The 15,040-nt window shown below is 40.7% G+C and overlaps 1 protein-coding gene across 2 annotated transcripts in view; it reads right to left on the minus strand.

Annotated features, from left to right (window-relative positions):
• adad1 (adenosine deaminase domain containing 1 (testis-specific)) overlaps positions 1-15,040 on the minus strand; it is a 55,187-nt gene that overhangs the window by 4,582 nt on the left and 35,565 nt on the right. For both annotated transcript variants that reach the window (XM_015975689.2, XM_015975687.2), the window contains 5 exons: positions 13,159-13,332; positions 11,482-11,557; positions 11,214-11,370; positions 6,303-6,537; positions 2,688-2,820 (listed from right to left, as the gene is read on the minus strand). In XM_015975689.2, the coding sequence (XP_015831175.1) occupies positions 2,688-2,820; positions 6,303-6,537; positions 11,214-11,370; positions 11,482-11,557; positions 13,159-13,332 (775 nt within the window). The remainder of the gene's footprint in view (positions 1-2,687; positions 2,821-6,302; positions 6,538-11,213; positions 11,371-11,481; positions 11,558-13,158; positions 13,333-15,040) is intronic.

Here is a 15,040-nt window from a genome sequence, read left to right on the forward strand (position 1 = left end):
CCCTCGAGGCCCGGAACTAAATAGCCCAGGTCTAACCTGTTCACTTTGGCTAACCTGTTTACATGCAGAATCTATTTGAATTTCTACCACATTATCTGGGTGCTTCAGCTCAATTAGAACCAGTTTGCCTTCAGCCAGACCAACACGTTTATGTGCAATAAAAAAAATGACCCAAGTCTTTTAGGGCAATACCTCAGTTTTCTGATGTGCATGTAAACGCACTGACTGGTTCTGTTTCAGCTGCGAGCGCCCGTTCAGTTAAACTTTTGTCTTTGTCCGTGCAGGTTGCGCCATTGTTTTTTATATTGGTCGTGTTGGAGACGGCTTTAGGGGGGTTAACCAGGGTTAATAGTCAAACAGATTAATTCCTGCACACCCTAAACAGAGTCAGTGGTAGAGTCCCATTGCTGTTAGCCAATCTGAAAGGCCCAAATATCAGGAAATAACACTCCACTCGTCTGAAGATCAGCTCTGATGTGGCTCACTTCTAGTTCCTGGAACTGGTGCATTGGACTTTTGTTTCCACAGAGTACAATTTACAAGGCATTTATTCCTAGTAGAGACCAATGCAACTTTATTAATTGAATGTGTGAACCACATCCTTAACTGTGTCAATCTTTTTTTTTTCTTTTGGGGCCTTCTTGTTTTCCAAAGATGTCCTACCCATGGCCTGCAGTAAGAGGCTTACTTATGCATGTGTCCAAACATTAGCACATCTGACTTCACCGTGCATTTGTGTGACTCTGTTCCAGCCACATGATAGGGATGCACCGATGGATCGGCATTTGATCCCAATCGGCCGAAAGTGCCCCTATCGGTTTTGATCGGAGTTTTCAAAATAGATCAAAGCAGACCGATCAGGTAGGGTTGTCACGGTAACCAGTGTAGCGATAAACCCCGGTACAAAAAAGACAATAATAATAACTGTCTTGTTTTAAAAAAAAAAAACTATATTATCTCGGTGGGTTACCGTGGCTGCGGTGTAGGCGCAGTGACCCTTACCAGCCACCGTATCATCTGCTGAAGTTGCCGGCGGCACATGCACGCTTTGTTGTTTACAACCAAAACTTTCTTGAAGCTAAAGCTGAAATAATGGCCAAAGGAGGAGACGGCAGCGCTCAGGACATTTACTATCCCTCAAAGAAGACAAAGTCGGAAGTACGGGCATCTTTTGGATATTTGAAGAATGCAGAGGGACAGCTGATAGAAGACGGCTATCCTGTTTGCAGCACGTGCAGAAAAAGTGTCTGTGAAAGGCAGCAACGCTTCAAATCTCATGACACATCTGCATGACCATCACCCACAACTCTACAGTCAACTTAAGGCAAGCTAACGTTAGCATTTTAGCTAAAATGCGTGAAACGAGGATTTGGGTTGAGAGAGAATGCAACGTGTCGCTATATAAAGCAGCCGCAGCGCCGCTACCTGCATATAAACCGTGTCGCGGACACCGCCATGTTGAAATGACGCTATGCATTACGGGGCTCCCAGGGGCAGATAAGAGTTGGTCTCTCTCCGAGAATAATTATGAATTTAACAATGATTACTGCCTGATGACATTTTCCCACATCTGCAAAGCTCACTGGAAGGACACAAACCGAGGACAATATTTTCCTGATATAGGGTTTATTACTCAAGTAAGGGTAAAAAAGTATCTGATTAGAAAGCTACTTGAGTACTGAATATCATCTGGTCTAATATTTTTAAAATGATGACATCAAACAGACAAAAAATAAGAAGTTATGGGCAAATATTGGTATTTTAAAGACTAAAGGGAAAAATGTAAACAAATAACATAATTACAAAATAACACATTTTAGGCAAAATTTAGACACAAACTGAGGACAATATTTCCTGACATACAGGGTTTATTTAATTGTGTGAAAATGTAGCACGTTTAAAAAAATACCACGATAATACCGAAAACCGTGGTAATTTTGGTCACAATAACCGTGAGGTTAAATTTTCACACTGTGACAACCCTAATACAGACCATTTTAGTTTAGGTTACATTTCCTTTATTCCCAGATTATGTAGTTTGTAGCACTCATTATAATGTTGTAGAAAATTTCTGGCCAATCCACGTGATCGGTATCGGTGATCAGCATTCTTTGATATCGGTATCAGTGATCGGCAGCAAAAAACCTGATCGGTGCATCCCTACCACATGACTGGTCCAGCGCAAAATAACAGTTATTCTGATTGGCCATTTATCCGTTCTTTATTTCAAAGGTTCACATTGGCTCGTTGTCATAGGTATCGGGGGAAAGTTATTTAGAAATATATGTTTGCTTAGTTTCACCACCCAGCTCTAGAGTACTAAGCAAATATCAGAGCATAATAATTTAAAATTGCATGAATATACAGTGTGAATTAGCAAAACTAACTAAATACTTGTACTGCTTTCCCATGTTTACATCTTTGATCCAAAACAACATAAAAATCTTATCAAACTCACAATGGAGCCATTATTAATTTAGTTATTTTCCACACCAGCTCTGCTCATGTTACCATTGCATTTAAAGCTATTTTTAAGCCATCATTAACTTAATGTGTCCAATGATAACTAAATAGCTCAAAAATTTCTACTGCAGCTACCAGCGAATTTTCAAACTAGACTCTTTTGGCCCTGTGACCGTTCAGGCAATTGCAAATATAGAGGTAAAGCTGAGGTGTAAACGAGTTACCTTTGCTTCTCTGTAGGATCTTGTGGTGCGCAGGTCCTGCCTCTCAGCCTCCTTGGCCGCCAACTTGAAGCGGTGGAGCATCGCTGCTTTACACAGTCGGCTTGCAAGGGCAGGGCCACTCTTAAACGGAGAACTAAAGACACGAAGTGACAAAATATTCAGTCTATAAGCATCACTAAGGACAAGAACAAGCAGAAGATCAAAGAGCCTAGGGAACAAACTAGAAGACAGGTCAATCCAACAAATCATAACACTGTAATCAATAATTTTCCACCTTCCTTTGTACCTCGTTTAACTCGTAATGTCCCATGTGTATGTTTGGTACAAGTCCTGACCTAGCTATGAATGCAGATCTAAGTCACCTAAATTAGCAAGAACAAGTGTTTGGCAAAAACTCCAAATATCTGAATAAGAGTGTTTTTTAACGTCATACAGAAATTTACATTTAAAATAAGACATGATAACTCTGATAGTTTTAATTGATCTTCCCTTTTTTTGTAAAATGATTGACCTTTTCAAAATGATCAGATTTTATGATGTTACATGATGGAATAATTTCTTAAAATGACTAACACTCTGTTTATATATTAAATGATATTACAAAGTATATGCAGTAATTTCCTAGTAAAATATGAAAAAAATCCTCACACAAACAATAACTGCAACACTGATTATAGAGAACTGGGTGAAACATTCTGTAAAAGTGTTGATACATCTGCTCTCATCATAAACAAAACAGCAAATGGCCTGCATTTGATATAGCGCCCTCTAGAGACCTAGAACTACATGAAGTGCTTGAGAACACAACCAGTCATTCATCCACACACACAAACACACATTCAAACACTGATGGTGATGAGCTACAATGTAGTCACAGCTGCCCTGGGACGCAAAGACAGAGGCGAGGCTGCTGTACAAAGGCACCTCTGATTCCTCCGACCACAACCAGCAGGGAAATAGGGTGAAGTTTCTTGTGTAAAAAGACAAGAACAGCAACAGGCAAAGTGGGACTTGAACCTGCAACATTCTGATTACGAGGTAAGCTCACTCCTTTGCTATCGTCAAAGTTTAGGCTCTAGTTTTTTTTAACACCATCATAATTAAGGATACTGAAAACTCAGCTGTTTACAAGAAAGTTTCAAACTTTTAGGTTTAAAATGACATCTAAAAATGTTTCAGGTTATTGCTTCTATAAGATGATCAATGCATCATGGGACTGTGTGGCAAAAAACACGATCACCGCTTTCTGTTAAGTTGGAAATCTTGCCATCTTTCCTTGAAACATAATATTCACAGGGCTTCAGACTTTTGAAAGCCTTTAATTGTTCATGAGTGTCCAGGACTTTCTATTAAATAGGAATAAATGTCTCTCAAGCAGATTTGTGGCCAACACACTGGCGAATCGGACCAACATTTTTGTCATCCCAGAACTCAAATAGGTTTTCAACACCTTCAATGCTCTTGTCAATACAGCTTTTAAAAGTGCAGTGTTTAAGAATAAAGTAAACTGTTTACAGTGAAATAATCCCAAACCAGTCTAATGTCTCAATCATGTTGGAAGGAAGGCTATACCAGTGTTTACCTTACATAGGCTCAGGTGTGGCATTGCACCTATGCTGCGACTTCTTTCAACTTAAGCCTGGTTCATGCTTCTCCGTCAGCTCCGCAAGGGACAGACACGCACGGATTGACGGAAGCGTTTTGCTCTCTTACTTCTCCGTCTCCTGGAGAGTGTTGCAAAGCAATTGCCCGGCAGGACAACAGAGGGCGTAGCGCTGTTCTGTGGTATCCTGTCATGTATCCGGTCCAAAATAGTGTGTTTATATTATGTTTTTTTGTATATAAGATACTTTTTAACTGACAAATTTATCTCATTCTCCTCCACGTCTTCATGCGCTCACCACCTCTAAACCCATGTTTCCTGTCATTTCCGTCCACAAATAAAACACTTGCTGCGCATCTTTTCACTCCTCCAGTCACGGGGGAATTAAACGTTCATATTTTTAGAGTTTTTTCGCGAGGTATTCTTCAAGCTGCTCCGTGTCTGCCGCTAGTTATCCTCGGCTCTCCTTATGTTTGTGAGGGCGCAACGGTGGCGCTGTAAACAACAGCGGCGTTCTGACCAATCACAAGCTTGCGTAATCCATCTCGTTCGACGGATGTTTAAAAAAGTGGGCTCGACTCCGTACGTACTTGCGTGCCTGCCGGAGCCCTACACAGCGACGGATAATGGCGCTGCGTGTCTCTGCACTGACGCAGACGGAGAAGCATGAATCAGCCTTTACTTTGTATGACTTGTCTTTCCCTGTCATCTAGAATCTTCTGGTGCTAATCTGTAACTGGCAACAACTATGAAACTCTCAAAACAGAAGAGTGACTGCAGTAACCAGATTTGACCACAGGATGGCATCTTACTTTATTCTTACAACAGGGTTCCTTCCCCCAGTGCTTTAAGACTGGCGGACTGCTAGGCTTTTCATGGTACCCCGCCATGCTAAATGTCACTCACTTTAAATTGTATTTTAATGCACCAAATTAACATTTAAAATGTTAAAAAGAAAGGGGGCTCTTAACCTGCAAGTCCGAACTGTATCTGCAATAGAAACATCTTACATTCAATGCGTGAACAAAGTGAGAGGTCAGGTAGGACAGAGTGCACCTCTGGTGTGTCGTCAGAGCAGCCACCTGTAGGCCTAAGCTGCAATAAACATCGAACCAGCAGATTTAATCCAAAATGGTTAGGTGATCGTAAATTTAGCAGATTGTTCTATAAGAATGCGTATGGCAAGCATGTCTTGTATTTATATTAAAATTATTATGGCAGCAGATCCAATATCTGGGTAATTCCAGAAGCAGTTTTGGACCCAAGCAAAACTGTGAATAAAAAAAAAAAACTTTAGAAAACAGATACAAGAAAAAATGAACTCCTCTTAACATTTTAGTTGGTTTTCCTTAATTTCAACAAAAAACAAAGGAAAACACGTTAAAAAAATACATTGATCTGTGCTTCTGTACTCCATCTAGAATCTTCGTCTTTCTTTCAGCATAAACATAACAGCTTAATCGAAAGTACTACAAATATTAACAGTATTATGGCCGCCAACTTGTTTTGGTTCAGCAAAGTTTGCTATTCAATTCAGCAAAATTAATCAATAAATACTCTAAATACAGTAAACTGATTAAAATTAGATAAGTGTTATGAAATAACTGAGGTTTCACAATATTCATGTTGTAGGCTTGTCAGTCACACAAGCTGAAACTTCTAGACCTTTTTTATACAAAAAGACAGTGTGCCACCCGGGGGCTTCTCTACAACTAGGCGTTACACGTTTTCTGGGGGAAACCCTACACACTGCACCTTTAAGCTTCTCTATACCCTCCTGTCTTCAGACGTCATTTATATATTGGAGATTTTGCCTGCAAACTCTTGAAAGTATACATCACATATTGACAGGCCATTTTTGGGTGTTTTTGCCATCTAATCACTCGCAAATGCGCACAAAGTTTTCAGTCAATCCGCCTATAGTCTCAAAGCAGATGATGAAATAAGAGCTAGTTGCCAAGACTAGCAAGAAAGTGCTACCCTTCTTTTGCTATACATGAGATGACCCTTACTCTTCTGTGGTCTTTCCCTCGAGTCCATCCACCACTTCCACTGAGCAGTCTCCTTCACTCCAGTTGAAGCCAAAGGTCAGCTGACTGCTGCCTGAGCTACAGGTGACGGCAGAAGGCACCAGGCTGATATGGGGCCGTATCATGCAGTAGAACATGGGGAGCTCAGGGGTGATTCCATCCACACGCTGGCTCACAGACATCTTCATTCTGGAGATGTCACTACAGTGCGAATCACCTGCAAGAATAAGTTAAAATTATCAAAACTGTTTTCATTTTAACTTCTAAGAATGTTTGTCCTCCCAAAACATTCAAAGTGTTTCATGTAAGAAAACAAAAAACCTGCTACTCTATTTATCGCTACTCCACTGCTAAGTGTAATAATGGCACATTAGGCCTATTTCACGATGGATATCGTTACTTGAAGAGTAGGGAAATTACAGTGCAAACATGAAAACGGGTCAAGGGTCAAAAAGGTGAGACTGCATGCTTTCAACGTGTCCCTGCTCAGACACACCTGATTCTATATCAATCAATCAATCAATCAAAGCTTTATTTATAAAGCGCCTTCCGCAACACTGTCAGGAAGCCCAAAGCGCTGAACATGGTACAGTTGTAAGTAATTATACTGAATAAATCAACAATAAAAGAAATTCAAATTACAAAATACAAATTACAAAATACAAAATGGAAATTACAAGATAGATGAAACATTCCGGTAAAATACAAATGTGTGAAACACAATTGGATTGAGTGGATGGATTGAGTGTACCAATGAAAACTGGAATGGATTCAACATAATAGAGGGCCATAATCAAACATGTTCTGGAAACGTCAAGCGGAGGAGGTGTGTTTTTAGGTGATTCTTAAAGACTGGCAGAAAAGGGGACAGCCTAACTGAGGGTGGCAACTGGTTCCAGAGTAACGGTGCTAGGACTGAGAAAGCCCGGTCCCCACGGGTACGACACCTAGACCGAGGGACAGCGAGCAGGCCTTGGTCAGAGGAGCGCAGAGCGCGTGATGGGGAATGTCTGTTCAGGAGTGTGGCCAGATAGGTGGGACCACCACCCTGGAAGAAATGATAAACAAAGACGAGTATTTTGAATTGTGAGCGATAGGAAATCGGAAGCCAGTGCAGGGAGGCCATATCAAGTTTAGATTCTTGTTTTAACTCAGAGTAGCAAAGCCATTGTTTACCTTTTGCTAACAAGTTTCTGCTCCTCTGAGAAGCTAAGACTGAGACATGTTTAGCCACATGTCTCAGCTTTGTCCTCAGCTCTGAGGACGGAGACGAGCAGAGAGGATACCAGGTGATGGGGGTGTTTGTCTTGGGGTCTCCCACAGAAGGATTATAGTAAGTAATGTAATTTCCTACATTCTAGTGCTAACAATGTATTTAATTATATTTACATGATTATTTTTAAATTAACAACTTAAAATTGAACTTTAAAAACTAAATCAATTATCAATGAAATAAGATAAATATCAACAAATAACATGTTTGGCCTGGTTTGTTATTTTGTTTGAACCCAATGGTGTCAGTTCAGAAATGTGAAGAAGCACGAGCCAAGCTCTGCAGCTGAAAACACAAACAATAAAGAATCCTAAACTTGCAATAGAAACGTTGGATGTTTAATTTTATATTTGCTGACAATAATGATGATACAATTTTAATAATAATAATAATAATAATAATAATAATAATAATAATAATACCAGCAGGAGGCTGTGGGCTGGATTATGATTTAATGGTAGCTACCTCCCCTTAACTAACCAGCTAACTAACCCTTCCACTACTTGTCCTTTGGGGACATTTGACTTTTATTATATCCTTATGTTCATTGCGTCTTGATAGGAAACAAGAAAAAACAACTCAAATGGTAGACTTCAAGGCATCCAAACTGCAGCAGCCAGACTCCTAACCAAATCCAGCAGACGAGCTCACATCGCTCCAGTTTTACAGTCCCTCCACTGGCTCCCGGTAGAATATAGAATTCAGTTTAAAGTTTTAGTCCTGACTAGGGCTGAAACGATTCCTCGAGTACCTCGAATAATTCGAGTACAAAAAATCCTCGAGTCAAATTCTCTGCCTCGAGGATTCGTTTAATTCATATTTAATTAATTCGTGGCTTTGCAGTCGCCCGTGGTCATGTTTCACCCGGACTGAAATAAGTGACGCACATGCCCACTGGACTGCACACGCGAGTAGCGAATGTAACTTAACTTTCTCTTAAGCCATGGCGGACAACGTGGACCCCGGTGGAGTGCGAAAAAGACAGAAAATGTCAAGATGTGGGACCATTTTTCACGTCGTTAGGCGGAAAACGTACTCCAGTGTAAATAGTGTAAAATGGATTTAGCCTAGCACAACACCACATCCTCCATGCTGCTGCAGCGCCTGTAAATGTCACTTCTGCAAGCGGACTCGGAGCCTCTACAAGATAATGCATTTTAGCCTGTATTTCCATATATTCTGCGGACACTGTGCGACTTTTTCGTTTGTAGCACTTAGTTTCAGCTCACACCGTACGTCTGGTAGCAACACGTCGGACTTAAAATGTGCTAAAAAATAGCATTTTTACACAAAACGTCGGACTTTTTATTGTGTTATTGATGTTTGTTGTCCCTCGGGATTGCTGCAGGAGGACATGGGTATTTATGAGAGGAAAACGAAAGAAAGTAAATAAATGTTTTGTGATCAGTATAATTTGACAAAACCACAGCAAACATGCTTTCTCGACAATCCTTGTTATTGTGTGAGTAAAAACGTGTTGAAATTAAAACGGACGTGTGTTAATAGGGAAACAGCCGGCGAGCTGTTTGCGCATGCACCGTGAGCGGTTCTGGTTCTGTTTGGGCCGCAGCCGCTCGCAGCGCTACTTCCAACAGTTATCCTCCTAGTTTCTGTCTGGCTTGCAGGCTAGCAGATTCTCGCACGAGGGGAAAATCGGCTCAGGTTGTGTACTTATTTTTTGCACAGCCATTTGTTTACTGTGAAGTAAAGTTGAAGTGCTGAAGTTTTGAAAACTAATTTTGAATAAAACTTGAAGAATAACTGGCAATTGCTTGCTCATTTTAACAGGTCTTTCATAATTATAACATGCTATTTGATATAATGGTTTACAAATACAAAAGGGTAATTTATTAGAGTACTCGATTAATCGAAAAAAATATTCGATAGAGTACTCGATTACAAAAATATTCGATAGCTGCAGCCCTAGTCCTGACCTATAGAGCTCTTAACAACCAGGCTCCAAGCTACCTATCTGAGCTTTTATCCCCACACACCACCTCTCGGAACCTTAGATCCAGATCTGAAAACCTCCTGGCTGTTCCTCGAACCAGACTGAAAACCAAAGGGTACAGGGCCTTTCAGACTATTGCACCCAGACTTTGGAACAGTCCACCTTCAAATCTCCATCTCTCTAACACTGTAGAGGTCTTTAAAAATCATCTAAAAACTCACCTTTTCATCCAGGCGTTCCCTCCCTAAATGTTTCTAAAAGATGGCTTTGTTCGGGTTCACACCTTCACTTTGTTTATACTCATGATTTTATTTTCAATTTTATCACTGCAATTGTTTTTCTGATGTTTTTATTGGTTAGAGGTATTTGCCCTGATCTTTATCATGTTGTACAGCACTTTGTGATTTATATCTGTGAAAGGCACTATATAAATAAACTTTTACTTACTTACTTACTAAAGTTTCCTCCCAGTTTTCAAGCTTAATTTAAAGTGGATAAAGAATCTAAACCAACATTTTCTTGTTGTTTGTGAATAAAGATCTTGGGTGGTCAAAAGTAGCATGCCAAAAAGTCTAAGCCTTGTGTGACCTATTTTTATGTAAATTAGAAAGTTTAAGAATTCCAGAAAAAAATTATTTTCTCAAAAACCTCTCATAAAACTTCACAATGTGGTGCCCTTCCTCCTCTAATCAGCCGTCTCCAGTGTCTGAGGTCTTCTGGTTTAAACCAACCAATCAGCAAGCAGGTCATTAGCATATTCATGCTCTGAACAAGTGGGAGGGGTAACCAGCTCTTTTAGGGGGGGTTAGAATCGCCTGTATCAGGGCTCCTGGGACAGATGAAAGCCAAAAGAAAGTTTCTTATGCCTCTCACATATTCAAAGCAGTGTTTTCGATTGCTGATAAACTGCATTCTTTGTCCCCTTTAACGTGAAGTCAAGTCACGCTGGTTCATAACAGAATAAAGTTTGGCAAGACCTTCTACAGGCTGACAGCGAAACAATATTGTTTATAAGTCTCTGACTGTTCATAGCTCTCATCTCCTCAGCCCCCCCCCCCCCCCCCCCCGAGGTATACTGATATGAAGCACACTGCTTCCTAAGGTCCCACTGAGACTGCTGTTTACTCTTCACAGCAGTCTGTCCTTGCGCTACTGCAGCTGGAGCGGAAGGTCCAAGCTGCAGTCAGAGAAGATGTTTACCTCACTGCATCCAAGCTGATAATATATCGCATATGCTGGAAGTAGCTGCTGATTCTACCCGCCAATCAGGGATTCCCTCTTGTAGGTAGGCGCTAACTTCTCCAGCCAATGAGTCGGTAGTGGGTGTATTGGGTCTGAGCAGGTTTGAAAAATCTGCTTGCCTACGCACAGATTACCCAGATGTGAACACAATTAACCTGCCAGGGCTAGGCTGGGTCGACTCAGATGTGAAACCCCTAATTTCTTTTTCAACAAAACCCACTTGAAAGAACTTAAGACTTTACTGCAAATGACCTCCAAATTAAATTGGCCTTATTTATACTACTCAAAACACAAGACCAGTAGCCTGAAGTATTTCAATTATTGATTTTTGTGAAATTTTGATTCTACACAGTGAGGAAATGCTCTTTAAACAAGTTAAAACAAGAACTTGTCTGGTTTATGGTCCAAAAAGCAAAACTTGACTTGCCTACAAGGATGCTTTGAACATAGATGGGTTCAATAAAGTGGCTGAGCAACGCTCCTTGGTACCCCAGAACCTGCCACTGGGTGATCTTGTCTGTGGTGGACATGCTGACCATGTTGCAGGCAGAGTGATGAAGTCCAGATAACAAAACAGAGAAGACCTATGAAAGAAGGTCAAGAGTGAATTGTAATAACAGCTACGATTACATTGATATTATCAACAAAATATTTTGTACAACGCGTAACAACACAGAATAAGGTATAAAAGCTACCTTCCCCTCAACTGCCTGGTGTAGGCTGATCTCGTTGCGGACTTGCCATGCCGAAATAGACTTAGGGTTCAGACGTCTGAGAACAAGGAAAAGAACAGAAACAAAGGCCGCTGACATTTCTATAACAAGAAATATGCTGCTAGGCCTGCTGCTAACAAAAAAAAAAAACGCTTTGAGTTGACATAGATTTTTTAAATGTTTTGAAATTTCTTGGTTGGAAATAGTTCCAACTACACTATGATGCATGATTTCTGAAAGGGTATTAGGGTTGTCACGGTGTGAAAATTTAACCTCACGGTTATTGTGACCTAAATTACCACGGTTTTCGGTATTATCGCGGTATTTTTTTTAAACGTGCTACATTTTCACACAATTAAATAAACCCTGTATGTAAGGAAATATTGTCCTCAGTTTGTGTCTAAATTTAGCCTAAAATGTGTTATTTTGTAATTATGTTGTTTATTTGTTTATATTTTTTCCCTTTAGTCTTTAAAATACCAATATTTGCCCATAACTTCTTATTTTTTGTCTGTTTGATGTCATCATTTAAAAACTATTAGATCAGATGATACTCAGTACTCAAGTAGCCTTCTAATCAGATACTTTTTTACCCTTACTTGAGTAATAAACTCTATATAAGGAAAATATTGTCCTCGGTTTGTTTCCTTCCAGTGAGCTTTGCAGATTTGGGAAAATGTCATCAGGCAGTAATCATTGTTAAATTCATAATTATTCTCGGAGAGAGACCAACTCTTATCTGCCCCTGGGAGCCCCGTAATGCATAGCGTCATTTCAACATGGCGGTGTCCGCGACACGGTTTATATGCAGGTAGCGGCGCTGCGGCTGCTTTATATAGCGACATGTTGCATTCTCCCTCAACCCAAATCCTCGGATCACGCATTTTAGCTAAAACGCTAACGTTAGCTTGCCTTACGTTGACTGTAGAGTTTTGGGTGATGGTCACGCAGATGTGTCATGAGATTTGAAACGTTGCTGCCTTTCACAGACACTTTTTCTGCACGTGCTGCAAACAGGATAGCCGTCTTCTATCAACTGTCCCTCGGCATTCTTCAAATATCCAAAAGATGCCCGTACTTCCAACTTTGTCTTCTTTGAGGGATAATACATGTCCTCCTGAGCGCTGCCGTCTCCTCCTTTGGCCATTATTTCAGCTTTAGCTTCAAGAAAGTTTTGGTGGTAAACAACAAAGCGCGCATGTGCTTACGGCAACTTCAGCAGATGATACGGTGGCTGGTAAGGGTCACCATGTCTACACCGCAGCCACGGTAAACCCACAGAGATGATATAGTTTTTAAAAAACAAGACGGTAATTATTATTGTCAACTTTTTTACCGGAGTTTGCCGCTACACCGGTTACCGTGACAACCCTAAAAGGTATCAATCTTTTTATTTGTTCTGTCTCTACTGTTTATGACTTCAAGTGTGGAATACAAGAACAAAGACAACATAGTCTTGCATCAAAGAATTAAAGACTAAAACTGTCTGAAACTCCAAAAAATGCACTAAAATTAAATGCAGCAATGAGAAAACACAAGAAGAATGTAGATACAATATAGAAAGTAACAACAAAAAGAAAGTATCAAAACTGTATACCACCCAAACTTATTTGGTTTTGAGAAAGCAACAGTGAGCAAATTCAAATAACTGAAACTTACGTCTTTGAGGGAATCTGAGCAGCTCCTTTTGGCAACTGGTTCACATAAAGGTGAAGAGCAACCCCACTTTTCAGACTGAGGAGGTTACTGCTGCTGCTGCTATGCTGAAATACAGACTTCTCTTTCAGGCTGGCATTTTTGCTGTAAAACAGCAGCAGGTGTCGGTACAGATACCTGGAAGCACAGTACAAGAAGGGAATATACATTAGAGATCAAAGGTGTAGTGATGTTTAAAGTTTAGCAGTGAAAAAGGTCTTTGTGCATAAATAATCAAGTATGGTGCAAAGTATTGATATTTATTGGGATTGTTTCCACTTATTTTGTTCCACACTATAATAATAATAATTTATCACTTTACTGCCTCTCATTGGGGAAATTCTGGTGCACCAGCAGCAAAGTTACAGGTAAGTTAAGAAAAAAACAGATTCACACAAATATATATCTATTTATATGTATATTAATGGAAAGAAAAATATAGAGAATGCAACATTAAGGAACTGCACTAAATAACCAGTAAAATAAATAAAGTCATCATGCGAGATCCGCCTTTCTCTGTGGTGGACCACGACGGGTTCTGCCCAATAGGAGCCAATTCGTATAATAAATAAATACATATAATAAAAAATCTCACAACATGAAAAGTTGCGAGACTTTATTATTTTTTTTAACTATTTGCGAGACTCGTCCTCTGTTTAATACTGCACAGAGAAAGAGTCTGGTAACCAACAGGTAGAGAGGAACTTGAGGGGCGGGACTAGGCAGCTCAAAAATAACCAATCAGAAAAAAGACAGAATTGTCGACTGTACTGCGCGAAGCTGTAGTTTTTTGGCTGTACTCAAAAAAGGCGTCTGGCAACGGCAAAAACATTTAATTTTTTTTAAGAAGAAATGCTTTTAGCGCTTCTACTTGTGGTTTTCAAGACATTTGAGTCATTTAGAACAGAGGAAAGAACTCCGCCGCCGTCTTCGTTGATTATGAGAAACTGAGTGTCGTGTGTGACGTCCGCGACACTGTAGTTTTTTTAGCTGTAGTAAAAAAATGGCATCTGGCGACAGCACAAACATCTTTCTTTAGAAGAAAAGCTTTTAGCGCTTCTACTTGTTGTGGTTTTAAAGACGTGGCCAGGTCAATTAGAACAGAGAAAAGAGCCGCAGTGAACTCCGCTTCAGTCGCCATGTTTATGACAAACTCTGCGTTATGGTGTGTGACCAGGGGTGGACTGACTCTCTGGAGCACCAGGAGCCGTTCCGGTGGGCCGACAATGTGGGCGGGGCCGCCGGGCCGGTCTGACATTTATTAATTATTTCATTCATTCATCCACTCGTTTCGTTCGTCTTTCTCTCTCGCCCTCAGATTTCTTACAAATTGGGCCGGCCAATAGGTTACTGAGGCTAGCAGTGTGTTGCCCACATCAAGATGTATTATTGGTCTGTTTCTCATTGTCATGGGCTGACTGGTTCAGGGCGCTGCGACAGGGCTGTCAATCACAGGCAGCACAAACCAGGATGGGCGGGGCCTCATCGCTGGTCGGCGGGAGTGGTTGGACAGTGCCGTGCCTCGGACTGTTGATGTAAAAATGGAGAAGCCGAAGAAACGTTTGGGTGGCGCAGAAAAGTTGCGGCGAAAAAGTTTGAAGTCTCTAGAGGTGGGAGCTGCTAAGTGTTCACAGTTGGCAGACCTATTTGGTACTGGGCCGGCCTTAGTCACCACCCCAGCAGGTGCTGCTGTTGCACCAGGAGAAGGGGCGACACTACAGTAAGTAGCATTAGCACGGGGCTGGCTAGGTTACATTTTAAAACATATGTGTTCAATAAGAAGTAGAACACGTTTCATATTTATAGCTGTCATCATGTAGTATGAGCTAAAAAGGCCGTGAGTGTT

The sequence above is a fragment of the Nothobranchius furzeri genome, chromosome 1, assembly GCF_043380555.1.
Source record: "Nothobranchius furzeri strain GRZ-AD chromosome 1, NfurGRZ-RIMD1, whole genome shotgun sequence".
Classification (NCBI taxonomy): Eukaryota; Metazoa; Chordata; class Actinopteri; order Cyprinodontiformes; family Nothobranchiidae; genus Nothobranchius; species Nothobranchius furzeri.